This window comes from Coptis chinensis, chromosome 5 (assembly GCF_015680905.1).
Source record: "Coptis chinensis isolate HL-2020 chromosome 5, ASM1568090v1, whole genome shotgun sequence".
Classification (NCBI taxonomy): Eukaryota; Viridiplantae; Streptophyta; class Magnoliopsida; order Ranunculales; family Ranunculaceae; genus Coptis; species Coptis chinensis.
Window position 1 is genome coordinate 69666353 of NC_141460.1, and position 24441 is coordinate 69690793.

General features: G+C 43.1%; 2 protein-coding genes across 3 annotated transcripts in view; one reads left to right on the top strand and one right to left on the bottom strand.

Moving 5' to 3' along the window:
- The first annotated feature begins 676 nt into the window (after positions 1–676).
- On the top strand, positions 677–5728 carry XCT (XAP5 family protein). The gene is made up of 12 exons (XM_086560556.1): positions 677–935; positions 996–1061; positions 1135–1199; positions 1293–1405; positions 2315–2393; positions 2487–2563; positions 2648–2709; positions 2801–2932; positions 3032–3085; positions 3692–3757; positions 4104–4178; positions 5339–5728. The coding sequence occupies exons 1-12, from the start codon at positions 765–767 to the stop codon at positions 5387–5389; spliced, it is 1011 nt and encodes a 336-aa protein (XP_086416682.1). The 5' UTR covers positions 677–764; the 3' UTR covers positions 5390–5728.
- An 820-nt stretch (positions 5729–6548) lies between these two features.
- Positions 6549–24441, bottom strand: part of LOC147498609 (uncharacterized) — a 33421-nt gene continuing 15528 nt past the window's right edge. The window contains exons 7-13 of one of the 2 annotated variants that reach the window (XM_086560558.1): positions 18503–18619; positions 18320–18411; positions 17797–17863; positions 17527–17605; positions 17354–17445; positions 7256–7399; positions 6549–7098 (exon numbers count right to left, since the gene is read on the bottom strand). In XM_086560558.1, coding sequence (XP_086416684.1) covers positions 6958–7098; positions 7256–7399; positions 17354–17445; positions 17527–17605; positions 17797–17863; positions 18320–18411; positions 18503–18619 — 732 coding nt within the window. In that variant the 3' untranslated portion in view covers positions 6549–6957. Of the gene's footprint in view, positions 7099–7255; positions 7400–17353; positions 17446–17526; positions 17606–17796; positions 17864–18319; positions 18412–18502; positions 18623–24441 lie in introns of both variants that reach the window. The other variant, XM_086560557.1, reaches the window with a different exon arrangement.

Genomic DNA, 24441 nt, shown 5'->3' on the forward strand with positions numbered 1-24441 from the left:
ACTAGTGGGTTTTTCTAGATGTTGGGTGGTACTTACTTGAGCTCAAAAGTGGAGCATTTGAGTCTACTATTAACTCCATTTGCTTTGGATTGAATTTACCAATTTATATCCAATTTAAAATTATTTTAGTTTGTGGAAAGTGTTATATTATATATAACCAAATAGAGTTATTTTTAATGGGGACAAAACTGAAAAAGGTAAAATTATGAAATAACGAACTAAAAAACTCACCCTTATTTCAAAAACATTCTGAAGGACAATAATTAACTTTTGTCCGAAAAAGACAATACTACCATAATATGTATAGGTCTCGGTGCATACCACCTTAGGCATACACAAACTATCTTGATATACTGCGGCATCACAAAAAGAAAATGGTATACACAAAGATCAGTCATCTGGCATCTTAATATCACGAAAATATCTTGCGAGGCGTAATGTGCATACCAAACATCACAAAGAAAATGGTATCGTCTTGATATGTGAAGTATGCACAGCAAATCTGTCCTTATTAATAATTAAAACGAGGTGAAATCTGGTTTTTCTGGTAGTTACAAGCTAAAGCAATGTGAATCGGTTCAAAGCCCAGGTGTCCTTGACTACGATTAAAATTGGAAAATGGGATACGGAAAACATGATATATCACCGATACGGAATCGATATTTCAAGGTGAATATATCAGCGTATCCCTATCGACGATATGAAGATGAATAACAAAATTTGAAACACCCTAAATCCATCATCCTCCAGTAGCTCAAAAAAAGATGTCGGGTATGGGAGATGGGTACGTGGGCACGGCCCAAGACGCAGTCCGAATCCGAAGATTAGAAAAACAAAGAGAAGCAGAACGGAAAAAAATACAAGACCTGAAAAATAAGTCAGCTTCTTCTGGTGGTCAATCTGGTCTTCTCCAATTTGGTTCCGGTACTTCCGAGGTAACATACCACACCTGTTTTATTATTATTATTTATGTACTAATATTTTTTTATTTACAGATTCTTGAAACTGCTTTTAAGAAAGAAACAGTTGGGCTTGTTACTAGAGAGCAATACGTTGAAAAGGTAATTAATCAAAAACTTTTACTGTGGTATTATTTTTGTTATATGTTTCGAATGTGGGGTGTTTTTTGTATAGAGGGTAAATATAAGGAGTAAATTTGAGGAGGAGGAAAAAGAGAAGTTGCAGAAGTTACAACAAGAGTGAGTTTTTTATTTTCTTATTAATAAGTTTCGAGTTTTAGTTGAATATTTTGAGGTTTTGCTTTATGATTTTTTGTTATGTTGGGAATGTAGAGAAGAGGAACTACAGTTACAGAAAAGGAAGAAGAGGAAAGTTAAGGGGAATTCGAGGTTGTCGTTTAATGATGATATGGAAAATGCAAGTGACGAGGACGAGGAAGATAACAGTAATCATTTTTTGTTTTTGTTTTACACAATGTCTATTACCATTGCTCAGTATGTATATCTATTAGCCTTGTTTATTTTATGTTGTTTCCGGTCTTTTAGCATTGCTCAGCATGTATATCTGTTTACTTGTAAATTGAGTACCTAATTTAAACTGTCTTGTCGTACGTTTAAATATATTGGGAAAAGATTCTATGTTACGGGGACATTCCATATTTCAAAAACAAATCTGTGTTAGATACGAATCTACATGTCCGTGTTGGACATACATGGACACATATTGTATGTGATATACCTCAATTTTTGATATTTCGTTGTGTCGGATACGGACACACGTATCTATGTCAATGTAACTTAGGAAAAGAATAGATATGAAATGACAAATAGAGTAATTGATGTTTCGATTAAATGTTGATCAACATGAAAATGAGTAGACAAAAGAGGATTTTGTTCTAAATGGCTTCTATGTTTAATCTAGAGATATAGCTAATTCTACATACTTTGTTCGTCCATAGTGTCTCTTCCACAACAGTTACATTTTAAAGATATGTTAAACTAAACATAACATTTTAAATCACACATTATATTAATTTTGGCAAATCACACATTTAAATCTTTGTATCGTTGTCTTGACTTGTTATAGGTCTCAAAACGTGTATCACAATGCATATTCCATGAGGTCCTTCGTAATAGTCTACTCAACAAAAGAATCCGTATTCCGAATAACTTTTTAGCCATGCCATTGACTACCTCAATAACTTGTCTAGTCAACAAAAATTCTGTATTCTAAATTTTTTTGGGGCAGACTTGAATGTTTTTGGAGATAATATATGATACTGCTTTAAACTATGGTGTCCTGTCCTCCGAATCTGTACAGTTCATATGATGAAAATGCTTTTTCGGTATTGCAGAAGATCAAGAAACTAAGAGGCTTGGAAATGGGAAACTTGGCAAAGATCCAACAGTAGAGACAAGCTTTTTGCCAGACAGGTACTGCAATTCTTTTCTGTTTCTACTTGTTCACTTTTCTATTCCGGCTTGAGCTTGGACATTGAACTTAGGGGTGCTGAGGATCATCTTCAGTGAGAGGGAGGCGGAGGAACAAGCTGAGCGGGAAAGGTTGCGGAAACAGTGGCTTCTCGAGCAGGAACAGATTCGAAGTAAAATGCATTTCTAATCCATTCTAGTCTGTTAGCATTAATGTTATATTGCATTGCACTGATGTGGATTTTCTTGTATTTTAGATGAACCCCTTCAAATTACTTACAGTTATTGGGACGGTGCTGGTCATCGTCGAGTTCTTCAGGCTAGTCACTGTACTCTGTTTCATTTCCTTGAGTTTTATTTTATATGATTCCTTGTTAATATATTTATATATGCATTGCTATTCTCTTCAGCTACGTAAGGGTGATACAATAGGAGAATTTCTTCGGTCTGTTCAGCAACAACTTGCACCCGAGTTCCGAGAGATTCGAACAACTTCAGTGGAGAATTTGCTATATGTAAAAGAAGATTTAATCATTCCTCACGTGAGTCCTTTCTCAAATCAGTGTGATTACATGCGCTTCGTTTTGTATCTGTTAACTACTACATTTTACTTAACTTTTCCATATTTTGTTGGAGTTCAGCAGCACAGCTTCTACGAGCTAATAATCAACAAGGCGAGGGGCAAGAGTGGGCCGGTAATGCTCAATTTTTTTTCCCCTAAAAACGTTTGTATTTGAATCCTTTTTTTTCAACCATATGGAAACGCAACTGAGCTAATGGAAGGTGCCATGACTTAAAATAGTTATAATATATGTAAGAAGGACTTGTTATCACTTGTCTTGTGCAGAGTGTTGTTGAGAAGCCAATCTGTGAACAATATTTTAAGCTTAAAGGCACACATCTGATTATCGGTACAGAAGCACATCTATTATACCCGTATGCTGTACATAAAAGACTAGAAATTGCACATACATAAGCCACCCCTCTTAAATTGACCTGTGGAATCAAATTTTAAAGTCTGTGAGAGATGAGTAAATTATGGCCAAATTTGCATGGTTCCTCAATCCTGACCTAAACTATATGGTTCCAAAAGTGGGATATCATCTTTCGTATAGATTTCCCTCAAATAGCATACGACCCTGTTATTTAGTTTGAAATCGGTCGGTTCGTCATAATAAATACGAAATACAGGCAAGATTGCATGCTCACACATGCACACTTCTTTGTTTTGGAAGCTATTTTTTATATTGATTTATACGTGAAAGTTATTAACGTTTATCACTATCTCCTCTTCCATACAGCTTTTCCATTTCGATGTACACGAGGATGTGCGTACAATTGCGGATGCAAGGAAAGAGAAAGATGAGGTATGTGATCGGGCTGTTCTAGTTTTCTTGTTATCCGTTTCTTCATATACGTATTTTCAAGGTTTGCTTGAAAACTGAACACGGTGTGGGTTACTGGCTTTGATACCGATATCGCTGTAATGTAGGACCTCAATCTATCATAGCCGATTGTATCCTACTTCTATACCTTGGTTGATAGTGGTATACATCCATATTTATGGACCCATCTTGGTATATTTTAGAATTGTATGCGTAACATGTATAATTTTTATATTGAATATTGAATGCAAGTCATACAACTGCGTTTCAATTCCATGCACACTGCGACTTTATTGTATGCACCCTCATTTTTATGTTTGTTTTTCAGTCTCATGCTGGCAAGGTAGTCGAGAGGCATTGGTATGAAAAGAATAAACACATTTTCCCTGCTTCACGATGGGAGGTATACTCTCTTTCTTTCTCTGTGCAAATTTAATAGGACATCATCTTGGATGGCTTTTTGTAACGTATATTTAGCTTTTTCGCTTGATAGCGGTCTTTGTTTTCTGTTATGAAGAAGCATCTTTCAAACTAGCTTGTTCAATAAGAAAGAGACCGGGATGTACCTTGTGCCAAGAGTTCCCAACATTCGCTTAAAACAATGCTAGAAGTATAACTTTGTAGGGAGACTCCATGTATTATATAATGTGCTTCTTTGCCATGCAAAAAATGTTTCCAATGCAGAATTTTAAATGCAAATTTGCAACAAATAAACTGCAAGGTCTAAGAAAGGTCATTTGAGGGGTAAATGATCATGAAAGGGTTTGTGATGAGTAGATGAGGCCCAAGGATAATGCATATGTAGTTTGTTGATTCTACATGTTTTCCCCCCTGGTTGAATAGTTTGTTGTAGTCTTCATAAACATACTTTGTTGTTATAATCCCCCCCACTAGATGAGCCAATTAGGATTTCCCCCCCACTAGATGGGAAATTAGGGTCTCCCTCCCAAGTACACACAAAAAAAAAGTTAACTTGGGTTGACCGTGTTTTTTTTTTGTGTATTTAGGGGGGAGGGGGGGAACCCTAATTTCCCATGGGGGAAATCCTAATAGGCTCATCTAGTGGGGGGTAATACTCGTTAACCCTTATTTTTAAAAAAAGAAGTCTTTTAAGAATGGATGTATTGAGATTTTGGTGAGTTGGACACTTCATGATGTGGTGTCCAATGAATCATGTCCTGTTATTAGAGTTATTTAAATATACAGATGTGTACTAGCTGACCAAGATTGTATTGAACAGCTATTGCCTGCTTAAATCTCGAACTTATTTTCACTTGCTTATTACTAACCCAATGGGCGTGGCCAGTGGAAAGAGGGCTGTGAGTAACTTCCACCGGTTGATAGTGAGTAGCACCACATGAATTGGTCAGTTTGGCTAGGATTTGTCTTCCATGAGAGAACTATTAAACAGAAGATAGTTTGGCTTCAATTTTGTGTCAATTATTAGTTGTTTCAATCTCCACAGAAGATATATCTCTCTTGTTGGCTTCGATTTTGTTTTGATCTGTTCTGACCTTTTTCCGCTGAGTATATAATTTACAAACTCTTGTACTATGATTGCAGATATATGACCCAACCAAAAAGTGGGAGCGTTATACCATCCATGGGGATTGATGGGTATAATGTCTTTGTATTGTTGGTCCTTGTTCCAACTGAAATTTCAATATCCTCAATAGCCATTTTTGTTATTTTCGATACCCGTCTCTTGATCACTCAAAGTCTAGCATCTTCTTTAAGGGGTGCAAGGTTAATGACCTCGAAGAGTTATGGAAAAAGATCTAGTGTTGATCAAACTGAGTTTTGGCAGGGCATTCCTTGTGCTAGGCACAATTTTCAGTCACTAGTTGAATTATTATTTTGTACTGTCTGTTTTTGGTTTTACTCTGACATGTGGGGTAGCTCCTATGCTATAATTCTATGGAATTGAAATGGCAAACATGGTGAATTCCAGCATTCCCACTGTTGCAAGGTTTTACTCTGACGTGGGATAGCTCCTATGCTATAATTCTATGGAATTGAAATGGCAAACATGCCTATTGCCTAGAGAGACACAGGACTAAAAGACACGCAACCTTAGTTTGTTGTCTGGTTTTCTTTTGCACAACAAATTTGGAGAAAAATAAAGAATTCAAAGATTGAAAGAAGTAAAACCTATAGAATTACAGGCAAGGAAAGAAAGTAGCGTACTTCTTACTACTACTCTTTCCCTTGGGATTGATTCGATTCAATACATCTTGCTTTGAAAAGAATTGTTGGAAGGGACTAATTCCATTGTATCAAAATTTCAGTCGTTTTTGGTTGGTGTGGCAATTCGTTTTGGTTCTTTGACGTGTATGCTTTTGATTATAAAAGACAAAAAAAACTAGTAGGTCCGATATCCAGAGGAGCTCGTTTCATTTCCCATATCAGTTATTCTGATATCAGGCCTCTTTTAAGTACAGGAGCAATGTTTTTGGTAGAGATTACATGCACAACAAATGAAAGCCATAACCTCTTGCGTGCTAGAGAAAGGAAAATTGATAGTAATGAAATTTGATTCTGAACTTTTAACAACTCAACGTGTCTACATTTACGCAATTAGTCTTTACGTCATTCTAAGTGAAAATTTAAGAAGCACAAATTGTCATGTTTTTCACTACCCTAGAGCATTCTTACCATGCAATTGTGTAGATCCAAGTCATCCACAAATAGTCTTACTTACATTGCACATAGCTCAATTGACTCGAACACAACCTGTGCATGGTACGACTCCAGATGCCAAATGAGTTAGATATCACCGACTAAAGAATGTAATTTAATTTATCAGAAATTACTTCATATCATAATGATCACAGACGTTACGAGTTCAATTTGACAGAATCTGTGAGGGTACTCTCAGGGATTTGACCCTGACCCTTACGATTCCCCAAATACTAAATGTAGATTACACAATTCACATTGAGGTGTAGCCGAACAGAAAGCAAGGGTACATGATGAAAAAACATAGTGGACTACAAATAGCTTAGTGGCAGGTGGGTCTGACTATGAACAAAAGGAGTAACATCACTGGATACACAACTGCTTGTGGAAATTTATCTTTTTTCATCAATACTGATGGTACAAATTTATGGTGAAGATTTGCAGTTTAATGCAACGTTATTCACAAGAAATCGCGTACATGTAACACACATCCTCCTCGCATGCTATAATTTCACATATATACCTTTCAAGTGGAGGTAGCCAGCAACAAGACACCAAAATAGGATCTCAAGCAATACAAACACAAGGGTACCCCACCTCTTTGAATGGAAAACTGTTTGCAATAACAATTCAGTGCCATCTACCTGCAAAACAAGTATGGTTTTAAGTCAGCACACTAATTGGTCTTAAACTCCTATAGAAGGGAGGTAAACTAACTCCAAGGCAATGACGCAATCATTAATTCAAAAGAAAATGACACCAGAAAGAAATGTAAAACAGAATTGATTAGAATAAGCATACCAAGTTGTTGGCTGGTGTACGCCAATAGAATCCTTGAATGGCTGCCGGAAAGAGTTCACAGGCAGCCAAAGCATAAACAACTAGAGCATTCATCCCCATCCACTGAAATAACAAAGTGGGCTTTCTGAAATTTATGATATCTACCTGCCATGAAAGAAAAAATACACAAATGAAAATCTACTTCCTCAAGTAAAAGAACATACCACATCTTTAAACAAGGTTGTGTTTCTGATCGTGTGGACCCCGTTACACCCCCTAGAAATAAATTTTAGGTTGAAACATATACTCAACTATGCCAAGAAGTAGCAAACTAGAGATGAAGAAAACGCACATCTAATTTCATATGGACTAGAGGGTTAAACAAAAGCACCTCAGGATAACAGAAATAACATCTGTAAAACTATCCAACTGTAGAGGTGCACACACTATTTTAAGAAAGCTCACAACACATGCACTCAAAGACATACTACTCAAAATTTCAAATACTAAGGATATGCAAGGGAAACTGTATCAGCCTAATATATGACTACTAAGACGACTGGTGTGTCCTGGGCTGGGGCAACATAACGGTATAGTCCGCGAATAATTATAAGGCCGCGGACTCTGGAAGTGCGAGAAGATCAGTGGAGGTATTATGAGTTGAGGGAGATGTTGGATAAGGAAAGAAAGAGCTGGAGTACAGAAGCCAAGACACGATCTCTGAGGAGAGAGGTGGACAGTTCCAGGACGTGGGGGCATGTAAGGAGATCATGGAAACAGAAGAGCGGTTAGAGAAGATGGGAGCGGTTAAAGAAAGAGGCAGTTAGGAAGTATATAAAGAGAAGAGGAAGAGAAGAGAAGGAGGAAAAAAAAGAAAAAGAGGGGAGAAGGGAGGGGAGGAGTTTATAGGTTGTAATTTTGGACAACACATTTGGCGCCGTCTGTGGGGACCGAGAGGAAAGCATACGATCAAGTGAGTGCTAAGAAGGTGTGAAGATGACAACCATAGCGAAGAAAACAAGAGGGAGACCCAAAAAAGTGAGGACTGAGGGGGCTGATGATGAAACCAGGAGTGTGGAAATGGAGGAGATGGAGGAGTTGGAAGAGGAAGTTCCCGAGAGTGCGGGGGAAGCAACCAGGCTGTTACAGGAAGAGATAGGAAGGTTGAGAAATGAGAATGAGAGTCTGAGGAAAGAAAGGGAATCCACACAGGAGGAAGAGACAAGGGAGCCAGAAAATAGTGAAGTAGAAGGTCAGCATGAGGAAGTGCGTCATAAACCACCAGGCGATACGGGGGAAGGCATTACCATGGAGATGGTCCAAGCGATGATCGAGAAAGACAGAGAAATGAATCGGGAGGCGGAGAGGGAAAGTCAAGTGGTGGTGAAGAAGGTGGTGGTCGGACTCAATCGAATCCGGCCGGGCCGATCTGAAATTGAACGCCGAGGTGCCCAAGCGATTCGCGTAACCAAGATTCGAGAGATATATGGGGAAGGGGGATCCCCGCGGACCACTTGCACCATTTCAGCAAATGCCGCCGTGGCAAGAGGTTAAATATGATGGGCTCCGGCAGATGATGTTTCCCGCCAGTTTGAAGGGTGGAGCATCAGACTGGTATTATAGGTTGGCATCGCGGAGTATAACCAAGTTCGAAGAGTTGGAGCAAGCATTTGTAGACCATTTTATCCATCAGAAACGAAGGGTAGTGGATATTGCGGATCTATTTAACGTCAAACAGAAGTCCGGAGAGACACTCAGGGAATTCTTGTGTAGATTCAAGGAGGAGACCTTAAGGGTAGAAAGTCTGGACGAGCACACCGCAGTCATTGCTTTCCAGCATGGACTGAATATTAGAGAAAGGAGTTGTTAAGGGAATTTATCAAGGAGATACACCCAGTGGACAGAGCACCAGCCGTGGCCAGAATATTAGGAACAATCAATGTCATATATAGTGGGGAGACAATGGGGAGGAATGCACACAGAGATAAGGTGCGGAGGACTGCCAGCTTACAGCAGATAAATGAGGTTTCATGTGCTCCGCGACCAGTGCCAGGGAACGCCCTAGGCGATGGAAGGATAGAGTTCACCCCGGGATCTGAAGCAAGAATCGCCTCACACCGGATGCTTTGGTGATTATTACGGCGCGATGGGTAATTATATGGTGAAGAGGGTTTTGATAGATTGTGGGAGTTCGGTGATTTGCTATTTAAAGGCGCTGATGGAGAGATGTGCATCGAATCGAAGGCGGATGAAAGCCGCCAAGAACCAATTTGTTTGATTCAATGGAAGCGTAACCGAGCCCATGGGGAATTATTATTACCGATATCGGGACCGGGACGGTGGCGGTATTCACTCGTTTCATGATAGTGGACGCCGCCAAAGATAATGCAATTTTGGGGAGAAGATGGATCCACGAAATGAAAGCGATTCCATCCACATACTACCAGGTGATCCGCTTTCCGACTAATGGGGGAACGTATGAAATCAGAGGGGACCAGGTCGCCGCTCAAAATATTCACCAGGTGGTGGTTAAAGAATCGACCAGCCATCCGGGAAGAAGTGGAGGGGGAAAGCGAGTCCCCAGCATAGCAATTACAGACTGCGATGGCTAAGGGAGATGGGTCGGTGGGACAAAAGACCTTGGACGAGACTGCGACCGTGAATCTAGGTGAGGGGGAAGAGGAGAAACTGGTGTCTGTTGGGGCCGAGTGGCCAGAGAGTTGGAAGGCAAAGTTAGTTGAGATGTTAGCAGAGAACAGCGATGTTTTCGCGTGGTCGATTGAGGACTTGATTGGCTTGGACCCCGAGTTTGCGTGTCACAAGCTGCACATGAGAGAAGGGGCCAAACCCGTCCGACAAAAAATGAGAGGAATAAGACCGCAGTATGCAGAAGGGATAAGAGAGGAAGTGCGAAGATTGAGTGCCGCAGGAATCATCCGAGAGTGTCAGTTTACCGAATGGCTCTCAAACATCGTCGCGGTACCCAAGAAAAATGGGAAAGTAAGAATGTGTGTTGATTTTACTGATGTCAACCAGCAATGCCCGAAAGACTGTTATCCTATGCCGCGGATAGACGAACTGGTGGACCGAACGGCCGAGTTCAAATTTTTCTCATTCATGGACGCATCCATGGGGTACAACCAAGTGGTAATGTATGGCCCAGACCAGGTGAAGACCGCGTTCATTGTCGAGGGAGGAATGCCTTTCGGACTAAAGAATGCAGGGGCAACTTTTCAAAGGATAGGGGAGAAGATGTTTGAATGCAAAATCCGGAGGAGTATGGAAATATACATAGATGATATGGTAGAGAAGAGCATGACTGAGGAGGAACATCTGGGGGGATTGAAAGAAACCTTCGCGATATTGCGAAAAATATAGGCGAGGTTGAACCCTCGAGAAGTGCACATTTGGGGTGACTTCGAAAGTTTCGGATATATTGTCACATACCGCCGAATAGAAGCTAACCCGGACCGGATCGGCGTTGGTGGAAATGCAATCGCCCCAAAATGTGAAGGAGGTTCAAATGCTTCATGAAGAATCATGCGCCCTCAACCGGTTCATTTCCAAGTCGCCGACAAGTGTGTAGACCGTTATTAGACCGCTCTTTGCGAAAAACATCCGACTTTCGGTGGTCCGAGGCATGTGAACAAGCTTTCCAAGAGTTAAAGATTTATTTGGGAAAAGGCTCTATTTTGTCGCGCCGTAAGGGGAAAAAGTCAGATTTGTACTTGGGGTGTCGAATATGCTATTAGTTCCGTGGTTAATAAGGGTGGTGGACAAGGCAGGAGAGGGCCGGTGTATTTCCGAGCAAAACAATGTTAGATGCAGAGACCGATACGAAGAAAGTTGAAATTTGCATTGGCCCTTGGTGTTTTCTGCGTTAAAATTGAAGCCTTTACTCGATGCTCATTCCGTGGTTGTGGTGACTAACTTGCCTCTCAAACAAGCGTTAAAGCGGACAAGTCGGGGAGAATGCTTTGAAATGGGCGTGTTGTTGAGTGCATATGACATTGAATTCCAAATCGACAAATGAAAAGCACAAGCTATGGCAGAGTTTTGGTGAGTTCCCCACCGAAGACCCAACTTGGGGGACAATATGATCATGGAGGAGGGGAGGGAGGGAGAGACGGCGATGTGTTAGACCCGTGGGACATGAGAAATGGATGGAGGGTATTCACGAATGGGTCCGCAAACCGACACGAAAACGGATTGAGTGGTGGTAGTCACCCCTGAGAATAATCGACTTGAATTATCGATGAAGTTGGGCCAGCGGCTTCAAACAATGAATCGAAAGTATGAAGCGGTGATAGCTGGGCTAGATTTGGCCACGGATCTGGGAGTGAAGGAGCTGACAGTATATTCCGATTCCAACTTGGTAATTTGTCAGATGAATGGAGAATTTGCTGCCCGATGCCCCAGGATGGCAAAGTACCTGGAGGTATTACAGAGGAAAGCGAGTGAGTTTGGCAAAATCCGGTTCGCGCATTTAGGACGCGGTGAAAATAGACATGCTGACGCATTGGCATATGTAGCCGCGGTGCTTCCCGGTCCGGTATGCATCAATCAAGTCGGTGCTAAGCAAGCCGAGTACCTCCGTGATTGCCGAGGTAGGAATGACCATGAAGGAAGAGCCAGGGTGGATAGATCCATAAAAAATTTCTTATTGGGGAGAGAAATTGATGATAGACAAGAGCGAAGGAGAATGGAGCAGGTATCACAAAGATACGTTTTAATGGAAGGAGACCTATACAGACGGAATGTCAGCGGACCGTTGTTGAGATGTTTAGCTTCGCGTCAGGCGAAAGAGATCTTAGCAGAAGTTCATGAGGGGATCGCGGGTAGCCATTCGGCAGAAGAACGACGCAAAGCGCGGGTGTTTGTCCCGGGGTATTTTTGGCCACACCAAGAGAGAAGCGAATCGAATATGCTAAGAGGTGTGAGAAATGCCAGAGATTTGCACCACTGATACATGCACCCGCTGAACCTTTGCACAAGGTATATAGTCCTTGGCCGTTCGCGATGTGGGGACTGGATATTGTAGGACCGCTACCGATGGCCAGTGGTAAACGAAGATATATGCTAGCAAAATGATCGATTATTTTACCAAGCTGGGTAGGGGTGTGGCACTCCAACAGATCAAGGAGGAACAAGTGAAGAAATTCCTATGGGAAAATATAATATGCCGGTTCGGGTTGCCACACACCATAATTGCCGATAATGGAACACAATTTACAGGGGGGAAGGTGCGAGAATTCCTCCAGCGCTCAAGGTAAAACAAGGATTCAAGGCTCCTTATAACCCGGGAAGGAATGGGCAAAGCGAAATCCTCCAACAAGACAATCATGGATAATCCAAAAAAAAACCGGAGGATAAAAAAGGGGGTTCATGGGCGGACGAAGTTAAATCATGTCTTTGTGGGGCATATCGAACTACACCACGAACGCCCACTCAGAGTCGCCATTTGCCATGGCATATGGGGTAAAGCGATGATTCCAAAGTAGAGATGGTGGCGGCCACCACCCTGACAAAGAAAGCGGGAGGAGGGATCAATGATATGGTAATCGACCGCTGATTTGAATCTCGGGGAGGAGAGGAGACACGTACCGCGATCCGGATTGGAGGAATATCATAAAGATTACAAAGACAATATGCCAAGAGAGCGGCCTCGGCGGTTCCCGGGGATCGATCGCGTTTTGAGAGAGTGACACCGGGCGACTAGAAAGGAGGTGGGACGGAAAGTTAGGGGCCTAACCGGGAGGGACCCTATACCGCGGGCGTAAAAGGGGAGCCTTGAGAACATATCGGCCGCGATTAATTCCGGGAAAGGATATCGCGAGGCCTTGGAACATCAGAATGTTAAAAAGTTTCCTTGAGTGACAACATGTAATGGGTGGGAATCAATGGCCGAGGTAGCGGCCTCTAGTAATGTAGCGACATTTTATTATAATGTTTAGAGTATAAAATTTATCAATGAATAGAGTATCATTTTGCCTATTTATTTGCTGCGTTGTTCATTGCAAGGGTGTAGAAAAATTGCCCATGAATGAGGAGGTCCCACTTTAACCGGGTGGAGCCCTTCATGACAAAGAGGTCCAAATCTAATCTTGAGGCGCGATTGAGTCGCCTCAATCGAGAGCCCATCTGAGATAGCGGGGGTGGAGCCCTTCGCGGACAATGAGGTCCAAATCTGACTTGGGGGCAAATTGAGCTGCCCTCAGTCAGGAGCCCATCTGAGATAGTAGGGGGGGAGCCCTTCGCGGACAATGAGGTCCAAATCTGACTTGGGGGCAAATTGAGCTGCCTCAGTCAGGAGCCCATCTGAGATAGTAGGGGGGGAGCCCTTCGCGGACAACGAGATTCGTGTCCAACATGGGGGCAAACTGAGCTGCCCCCAAGGATCTCCATGTAACAAGAGTTTAAGTTCGGGCAATTGAAGCGAGTGGTGAACACAGTGATATAGTATGGATCAAACACAGGGCCAGGAAATAAAAACTACCGCGAACGGGATGGTTAAAAGGAAAACATAAGTGTGAGCCCGCTGGGATCACCCAGAAATACGGGACATAACGTACATACAAAATGAGCGAGAACAAAATATGGATAGAGTAAGCAAACACAAAGAAACAGTCTCTAGTTTAATGTTCAGCAGCAGTGTCTGGTAAAGTGGGATTCCCAGCTATGTCTTTATGAGGAGAACCTTCAGAGATCACCACCACAGCGTCCTCAGCCGCGGATCCAGTGTTGATATCACCCCCAGGGGGCGGCGAAGAGGCCATTGAAGGACCAACCTCCGAACCAAATGGCAAGAGGGCGAGGGAGGAGTTTCCCAAAGAGCGAATGAGATCGCCGAGTCGGCTACGCAATTCTCGGGCTATCTTCTTTTCAGCCAAAACCCGGAAACGATCTGACGCAACCTTCAGCGATTGCTCCAGTTTCTCTTGGGTCAGCGCCTTCTGGTCGCCTCTTCGCCCTCCCATTTTGGCACGCGAGCTTCGCATAATTGCTTGATTGAAGGCCTCCTCCGCTCGTTCTGGCTGAAGCTTATGGGATTTAAGAGCGGCGAGGCGCATTATCGCGATCTTTCTCCGTGACGCCATATCGTATTTTCCAACGCCTTCGCCCATGTATTTCCCCGCTTCCACGCCTCTAGAGTTTCCGAGTGTAATCGTGAGACCGCTGGATGACGAGCCTACATCCGTGCTCACCGCATTAATAAAGAAGACGCGTGTCTTATCCACAAAAATATCAAGATAATAGGGACTAAGACATACCTTCTCCCACCAGATAGATGGCGGTATGCGGTGGAAAGGTCCCAGAGTCGCCATAGCTTGGTCACGAGGTAGATGGGGGCTGAAGAAACAGAGCGGCGATCGCTATCCGTTATCCGTGAGAAAGTCGGCGGTGTGGTGACCGCCGATCCCTAGCTTTGAATTCGTAGGCCAAACCTCGGGAGGGCGGCGGGCGCTTTCCTTGCCTGGACGACGAGTGGAAGATGAGGGCCGCGCAATACCGGGTATTGTGAGAACACGTGGGGCGAAGAGTTTCCGCGCCGCTCGCTTCGGCTTATCGGGGCGGGCTCTTGGGCTGCGGAATCGATTCGCCATCTTCTTCGTCGGTCCCCACAATTTCAACTTGGTGGCGTCCATAGTTTGGCGGGCGGGGGAAATGGATCGCGACTTTTGAAATCGTCCTCCCAATCAGCGATGGAGGAGTAAGGGGCCGGGGCACTGGGGGTTCTGGTTGGAAAGGTTCCAGAGGGGCGTTGAGGTTGTTGAGCGTCGCCGTTCGCTTTTCGGCAGACTTTAGAATGGGAAATCTTCTTGGTATATCCCCTCTTCTTGAATTTGGGGGGGAAAGCTTTGGGCAACCTTTCTTTGGGAGGAGGTAGACGGTAGAATGGGCCTTGGTACTTGCCGTCTTTGAGAGACGGTCGTCCGAAGAAGAGGAGTGCCTTTCTCCCCGGATCGATGCCTAGAACTTCATTAATCGATCACTTCCCGTGTCGCGAAGACTGGAAGATGGCGGAATTGACAATCAAATATAGCCGGAGTGTGAGTCCGGTCTCCAACCCGTGCCCATGCAAAGAACATTGGGGAAAGCGATGGGAATACATAAAAAGAAAACATAAAGGGCGGGTCTATACTTACCGCCGAGAGAAAATGTAAATGTCTCGAGAGATACTTCCGCCGGAAGGTCGTCACGACGAAGCTCCTGAGACACATACAAATAGATAGTGCCACACTTTGTCGGGAAGAGGTGATGTTGAGAACAAATGACTTTTTTCTTTCGGACGACTACGAAGGATTGGTAGCCTATACTACCGAATTTGGTACTCTTCTTTAGGTAATAGTGGGAGATCATGTCGCGGAGTTGGATGGGTGGGGAGTTGGTTTTGTTATAGAAATTGGCGGCGTACATAACACGCCAGAAGTTTCCAATACCCTGACACGGGGGGATATTGAAATGGTTGCAAACTTCTACATCTAATAGGGACAGAGGAAACCGAAGACCGGCCACGATTTGTCCCACAGTAGCGACAAGAGCACCTGGCCGAGGTGTGACCAAATGTGGGAAGTGGGTAACCCCGGGCACATGCTCCAAAATCACATCGTCTGGGATACCATAAGCGCTTTTGACCGCCGCTGCCAGTCGGCGGTAGTGTGGGGGCGGAGGGAGCTTGAACGATCTCCCAGACGTGGAAGGGATAGCGATTGGGGAGTCTGAATCTGAGGCCGCGGACTCTGATCTCACAACAACAAGGCTACTGGATCTGGAGGAAGGAGAACTAGATCTAACGGATTTGGCGGCGGAGGTGCTTGTCGACTCAGAAGCCGACATGATGCAAATTACACTAGACGTAGAATGGAAAAGATGAAAGGACTAAGCTACGCCCGTGAAAGAATCCACGAAACACTAGAGAACAACCAAACCAATGGTATAATAAAAGTTCGAGAGATAAAGGAAAGAAGAAACGAACCTGATTTTTGAGGGCAAAGCAGCAAAGCAAAAGAGAGTAGTACAAATCGAATCGAGGAAGCAAACGATGGAGATTCACCGGAGGAAGAGGGAAGACAAGAAAGTCGGCGATCCCAAAAGGAAAAACAGAGAGATGAAGTCGAAAGGTTTAAGTGAGAAGAAATAAAAGGGTGAGAGAAAAGAGGAAGGGTTTGAGAAAAAGGAAGTGTTTGAACGAAGTTTGCCGCGGGTAGAGCGAAGAATTTCGAATACAAAGACCGAAGAATCGGAAGAAAGGGCCGCCAGGGGTGACACGTGGAGGGGCTAAGAACGAGGCGACAGGTTCCGCACGCTATCATAATTGCTAGAGGCGTGTAAGGCACGCGAGGGGTATAGAGCTCTCAAATCAAAGTCGAGAACACGGGCCCTAGAGAAAGGACCTAACATCGGCCGGACCGGACCCTTCATCTGGCTAGGTGATGGGCTCTAGGACAGGTACTAGAGATCCGCGGCTTCAGTTGGCAGAAAGTATCTCGGACCCCGAACCTTAGGTCCGAGGACCGAGAGGGGGCATCTGTATCAGCCTAATATATGACTACTAAGACGATCATGTGTGGTCCCGGTCAAGCAACATAACGGTATAGTCCGCGAATAATTATAAGGCGCCGCTCTCTCGGAAGCGAAAGATCGGAGGAGGTATTATGAGTTGAGGGAGATGTTGGATAAGGAAAGAAAGAGCTGGAGTACAGTAGCCAAGACACGATCTCTGAGGAGACAGGTGGACAGTTCCAGGACGTGGGGGCATGTAAGGAGATCATGGAAACAGAAGAGCGGTTAGAGAAGATGGGAGCGGTTAAAGAAAGAGGCAGTTAGGAAGTATATAAAGAGAAGAGGAAGAGAAGAGAAGGAGGAAAAAAAAAAAAAAAGGAGGGGAGAAGAGAGGGGAGGAGTTTATAGGTTGTAATTTTGGACAACACAGAAACAATATTAAAGTCAATCATTTCCCTTTTGACATTGTCTACTTCCTGAAATCCAGAACATTCTTCATAGAATCAAACTTAAAGGATTAATTTAATATCATGGAAAGTCATAACAGTCAAAATAAAAGAATATGTTATCTACTTTCCAGTTTAACAATCAATATTTGGGAGGGCTTGAACTCACTGTGTAGTAAATGATAATTAACACAATGCCTGAAACTCCGGCTGTGATGCACATATAACTTAATGTGTACAATGGTTTACTGACAGGAATTCCTGAAAGGGAACGGATGAAGCCATAAGTCGACGGGGACCGAAAAACCATTTAAAGTAAGAAATATGAATGTAAATGTATACCTAGCGCCTTCAAAACATATCCAGAAAGTAGTAGGGGCAAAGATGACATGAACCACAAAAGTATCCTCTGTGTGTGGCTCTATAGGAATAAAACCAAAAAAGAGTGCTATCATTAGAAATAAAAGAGACCTTTCATGATCCAAACAATAGAATTAAGTGTAGTTGTACACCGACATGTACATAAACCCTAGTAATTTCCACTGTAAGTTCTGACTAGAATATATATCTATAGTAAACAGATACTTCAAGCACTAATGAGATGGAATAAACCTTGTAGTGCAAGATCGTATGCCCATAATGCAATCCTATAAAACATGTTGTCGCAGCCATCAACGAGCTAAAATTTCGATCCAATTATGGTGGAAAAAAAAAGTGATAAGATATCGTGGGACAAATGTACTAAAAGAAGCATTCTATAGTTGCTAAAAATTTATACCTTAAAGAGATCCATTAGAATTCAAAATCACAATGTCCTTCGCAGGAAATATTTATCAGAATGCAATTACTATTTTCAGTGGTTCCAATTATGGTATCTTGATTTATGCCCAATATAAAAGCAATGAAGTTCAAAAATCCAATAAAAACATTAATATCAGGAATTTGTATCTCTATTCAGAAATTCTTAGCAAAAATAAGAGTAGGAAAAGAAAAGGATGGGAAAAGACCTCGTACCACCATATCGGCATTGCTTTAAAGTATTACATCATATTTCCCACACAAGTTTCTAGATGAAAGTTCACTGATACTTGAGTTACAGAGCAATATATTTTAGAAGAGAGTTTCATGGAACAACCTCAAGATTCCCTCTGGATCAAATGGAGCAAGGCACCATGCAGGTGAGTTCGGCGGAAGAGGTCCATAGTCAGGAGAACTGACACTGCATTCCTATAGATACACAAGAAATCCTTTAACTCCCTGAAAAATAAGTTAAAAATAATTAAAGATAAAAAATAGGGTCAATGCTTGAATAAGTCACCTTTGTCCTTTTATACACAGGATTCTGATAAAGATGCTTTTCACCAAGAAGTAGACGGTCAATTAAGCCAACTGCATTGCAAGGAGGTTCTAGACTGCTCCTCACTCCACATTCCACCTGCTAACAGTACAGATACACCAAAAGAAAAAAGGTTAATAATCCCTACAAGATGACAGATATCGATAAAGATACCATGATGTCTTAAGATAAAAGTTTCATAGTTCAGGTTTTGTGTTTACTTAAGGAGAAAAACAATAACAACAACCACCAAACTACAGACATTTTTCTCTGTGCAAGTGGGGCGATGTTCACTCACACCAGAAGAATAAACATCACACTAATAACTAACTACTAATTACAAGACTATCATTCACAAAAGCAAAATCTTTTTGCAGAAAGTACCTAGGGGTAAATTGTAAGGAAATGTAAAGATGAATCTTTCAATAACTGTTAAACATGTAAATTAAATTCATATTCATTTCAACGAGGACACCTTAAAAGCTATGTAATATGGACACGCCATATTTCCAAAAAAAATCCGTGTCAGACACATATTGTATGTGATATACCTCAATTTTTCATATTTCGCTGTGTAAGACACTTCATATCCGTGTCAGATATGGACACACCTACCCGTGTCAATATAACTTAGAACATAAAAGGAAGTACAATAGTTTCAGATTCATAGCACTACGTATACACATTAGCAAACTATAAATATATAGTCTTTCTCTTAAAAGTAGCTACTTAAATTAACTTTAAAATAAGTACGTAAGTAAAACTTTACCTACAAAATGAATTTAAACCTATTTTTTTGTGGATATGATATACTCAATATTAAGATCATCTCTACAAAATTTCAGCTCATTTGGAAACCTCTAACATTGGCAAAAAACAAATACAAAAATTCAACATTTCTGGACCTTTAGATTTCTTTTTAAAGATGATAACAATTTTTATCTATGTTAAAGATTTCCAAATGAGCTGAAATTTTGGGAAGATAATAATTATGGTGAGTGTTTCATAACCACAAAAAATTAGGCTTGAATTCATTTTGTCGGGGCAAAAAGTTAACCCGACACTCCCGATATGATGGTGCTTCCGAAAGCTCAAAAGAGATGGGGATTGGGATTTTTGAGGAAGAGAGATCGCACTAACGCTCGGTTTGCCCTCGCACTCCGCCGAGGAATCCGGGATCAAGTCTCTTAAAAACGTGGTTCGAGGCTGCGAAGCCTCAGATATATAACAATCTCCTCGCCGGCGGCCAAGAAAGTGATTCTGAGATTGCATTCTTTCATGAATCCTATCATGACTCTATCTAAAATAGAATCATTCTCTAAGATTCCATTCTATCCTTGTGCAAGATCTTATCGGATTGCATTAGGATCTTATCGGGTGACTGGATCAGAATGATCCGGACGGATTGGGTCCACGAACTTGGGTCACCCGGATGGGCCCTAAACCCGTTGTGAACTCTAACGGATTAGAGGACCGGATTATCCAAAGTGTTTGCCCCCAAACTGGTCCGCCGCTGGTCTTACACCCAGTTCATAGTCCGAGTATACTTTGAACCGGAAATATAACGTAGGGTACACACATTGCCCCCTCTTCAACAAATGATCAAAACGAAAATGAAGATGATGTGTTGAATAATTAAAGTACCGAAAAAACCAAAATGAAGTAAGAAGGAACGTGTAATGGAGATAGGCCAGAAAGTTTGAAAAGATTAAACACTTGAGTGGGTAAAACGAGTGGCCAATTAAATGATATGACCATGGAAGAGGCTAACCTGGTCGAAAAAAGACTAAAATTGGCTAAAAAACCGGTTGATCCGGCAAGCACACTGCTGTCCCCGGAAGAAAAAATGATGACCCGGCCTGAAAATGTAGGAAATTCATCAGACCCAGATCTAAGTAGGCCTGAACCGGCCTGGCAACTGTTGGAACCGGCATGTATACCGACTGAATCGGCTGGGAAGAGCTGGACCCAGGAGGAAAACTGCCTGGACAAGCTCGAAAACGCCTGAATCGGCTGGAAAAATGTCGAAACCGGATGGAAACCACCTGAACCGGTTGGAAAAATGCATGAACCGGACGGTGCCGGTCGCCGGCGGTAGAGGGTCAAGAGTTGAAGTGCACTGTTCAAGTACTTTTTTTTTTTTTTTTTTTTTGAATGGGCCCTTTGGATGGGCCTTTGTTGAATACACGGGAGGCTATCGAAAAATGAATTTCGGATGTCTTGAACGACTAGGCTTGTGGCTGATCAATTATTTGATAGTCAAGCCTTAAACTATATATGCTCTATGCGGCAAATCTAGCCGACATGGCTGACTTCGTAAATGCATCAACTAAGATGCCCCCGCTTGTGTTACACGGCCCGGTATAGAAATATGGAAACCAAATCAGGAGAAATAGAAGTGGAATCTTTGGAATTGGGACAACATCTCCAACCGAATCGACACTAATCCGTAAGATTCTCTTCATAGAACCTGCGAAAGTGGACGTAACACGGATAGAATATGTGTAATATCTAACCATCTTTATAAAATATTATACGGTGGTTTACCGTTGCCGCGACAATAACAATGTCACTAAGTCACTTGACGAACAAGCGTTGTTACATTGCAAAGATTCTCCCATAGACGATCCTTGAGGAGACCAATAGACAACCCAGAAGTGCCTCAGTAGTTGGGTTTAAATCAGAGTGTAGCTTAGACTCCGCCACCAAGGGTATACGCTTGATGTACTCTAAACAATCGCACCCAGACCAAAAGCGATACATTATCGTTCTTGGATTTGCATTGTCGAACCATGATGCCAGGCGTAGGCACACTGCACCACGCAAGCCGAAACTGAAGTGTAGGATTGCCTTCGCCACCCGGGTTTAATAAATTTAAAACTAAATGACCAATTTGAAATTAAAACACAACATAAATGGAAAAGAATTTTATTGATGAAAAATGGAAGGAAAGTACAATGTATGTGAAATTTATTGGTGGAACTAATGATAAGTAAATTACTTGTGAAATAAGCGCAAATGGTATGCGTTCCATGGTTTGGTTAGGACATCGCCAGCCAAGTTCTTGAGAAAATAAGAACCTTTGGATGCGAGCCTTTCAATGATAAAAGGCCCCTCCCAGTTCTCACCGAGTTTCCCGTTGTTGGGTTCTTCGTTGCTCCTTTGCCTTTGTACGTAAAACCCAATCGCCGGGTTTGAATGCTCGTCTTGCCGTAACTTCTTATCATAAGCTGGCTTCATAGAATCCTCGTAAGTCATGAGATTCTCGCGGGGGCTTCATCTCTAAGGTCCGCCACCATGGCTCTGTCGCAGCGAGCCAAGATGTCGGCATTGACCTCTGTGGGGAGATGGCTTGTGAGCGCATCTATTAGGCGATTATTTCATTAAGAGTACCGCTTCCATTCCATATGCCAATGAAAAGGGTGACATTCCTGTTGAACGACGGGGGTTGTCTATAAGCCCAAAGCACCCCAGTAACTGCTTTAACCCCAGTTTCCTTTAGTCGATTCAAGCCTTTTTTTCTTCAACGTGTCCGTAATAACTTCGGTTCGTTGCTTCCGCTTTGTCCATTTCCACGGGATAATAGGGTGCGGAGAAGTTATGCCGTGATCTTCGTGGATTTGTAGAAAATGTGGATCTCAACAGAATCAAACCGGCGTCCGTTGTCCGATACCATTTCAATTAGACACCGAATCGGCACACAATATCGCGCCCGGATGAACCGTTTGACGCCCAAGACGAATCGACTTCGAGGATACTGACCTCAACCCACTTGGTGAAATGTCGATTCGCGACCAAGAGAAACCTCACATTACCTAGGGCCTTTAGGTAAAAGACCCATTAATGTCGAGTCCCAACTTAGCAAACGGCCGGGCTGTATGGGATGAAGCTCGTTTCGCAGGAAGCTTATTGATCCGAGCATGTTTACGCATGGTACACATATTTGGACAAACCGTTTGGCATCTTTTTGCATATATGGCCACCAATATCCTCGGGTGAGAGCTTTGTGAGTGAGGCTCACCACCGTAATGATTACCACAAATGCCTTCATGAATTTCTTTTAAAATCATTGTCCCCTCGCTTCAGAGTAAGGCACCGAAGCGAGTGGGCCCGAACCCACGGGTTTTCTCAGAAAGGCGGGACCCCCAGGGTAGGTAACAACACAAAAAACCATGCATCCCCCGTTTGACTTTGTCGGATAAAGCCCCGCCTAAGGGGAGTTCTCCAATTAAGAAGAATTCAACCATATTCGACGCCTTGATCGGAAGTAGAAGTTCCATTGACTCAATGTTGGAAACCGATCATCCGGTATTTCGGGGAGCATTGTCGGCAAGATCCGTTTGAATCGATTCGCGAGTCTTCCTCTGTCTGACCTCGTTTTCCGCCACGGCAGAGTCGGTATCCATCGTGGGGAGATGTCGCGATCCTCCTCATGGCTGCGAAGAGAATCCGAAGTGGGATGCTCTTGGTGCTTTGCCCGCTTTGCTTTCTGCGTAGTATCGTGATAAATTTGCGTGAATGCCACGCGCGTTAATGAGTAGACGTCGACCATATCGGGCAATCGGAGGTCAATGCTAGGCGAAGAATCGGACCTCTACCCCGATATTCGCGAGGTTCAATTGAATCAACCGATCTTTGAAAGGTAGGCGATCAAGGTCGTGCATCATCATTCTTTGGTCTTTGGAACGAAATTGAGATCGCGCTTCAAATTTTGCGGCGAGATCAGCGTATCACATCTAAATAAGCTCCCATTGGCGAGACCGTTGGAGTGAGATAATCTGGCCGATTAAAATGTGCAAGGATATGAAGGGCGCGAACCATTCCTACCGAAATGCCCAACAAGCTATCTTGTAGTATCACCGGTCTTGCAATCACGAAACCAATGATTGTTATGCCTTGAAATGGTTAGTCCGAGATTAATAGTGAAGGGGATCTTTGAGGGAATTCAGTAGGGAAACTCCCGACCGAGCTGGGCCCGGGGACGAATATTGGGAACCATAAATGTGATTTTCGGTGAGGGGAAGCGTTGAGTCACAATGCCCACCGGGATAAGGTCGAGGACGGCGCCAAGTATTCAAGAGGTCAATAAAGTCCCACGAGAGGAAGGCGAGTTACGAGCGAGTTAATGAATAGGGAGGAGAAAATTACATTCTCCAAGCAGGCGGACCTCCGGCGTGGATCATACCGCCTGAGGATGTGTTGGTTTATTAAAGATGCTTGATGGGCAATTATGTGGTCAAAAGGGTCCCGATAGATCGTGGTAGCCCGGATTTGCTATTCGGAAGAGCTCTTGAGGAGATGGGGATCAACCCGGCAACCGAGACCTCCGCGGACAAGTTTGTATGGATTCAATGGAAGTGTTCTGAGCTATGGGGAACTTCACTGCCCAAGAATAACGGGCCCGTGATGATGTTCTCAAGGTTCATGGTAGTCGACTCCACTCCCCAATACAATGCGATCCCGGAGAGAGATGGATACATGAGATGAGGGCGTCTTTGTCGACTTACTATCAAGTTATCCGATTCCCTACCCTAACGGAACATATGAGGTCCATGGAGAGATCGGGTGACATCCAAGAAAACGATCCCGCGAGAATACAATCAAAAGGATGTCTCATGGACCCGGAAGAGAGTCGACGAGCTCTAGGAAAAAGGCGGCATAGCAACTACAAAGGGGGAAAAAGGAAGAGGGGAGGAGGTCGCGGTGGTTCCAAAGACTTTGGGCCGAGATAGAAATAGTAAACTTAGGAGAGGGCGAAGAGGAGAAGTTCACATCGATAGGGTCGAAGTCTTACGTAAGAATGGAAGGATAAGTTGGTGCGATGCTTGGTGAAGAAAAGCGAGACGTCTTTGCGTTGGGGATAGAGGATGTCACCGGGTTTAGATCCGGAGTTTGCATGTCATCGCCGCATTGAGGGAGGA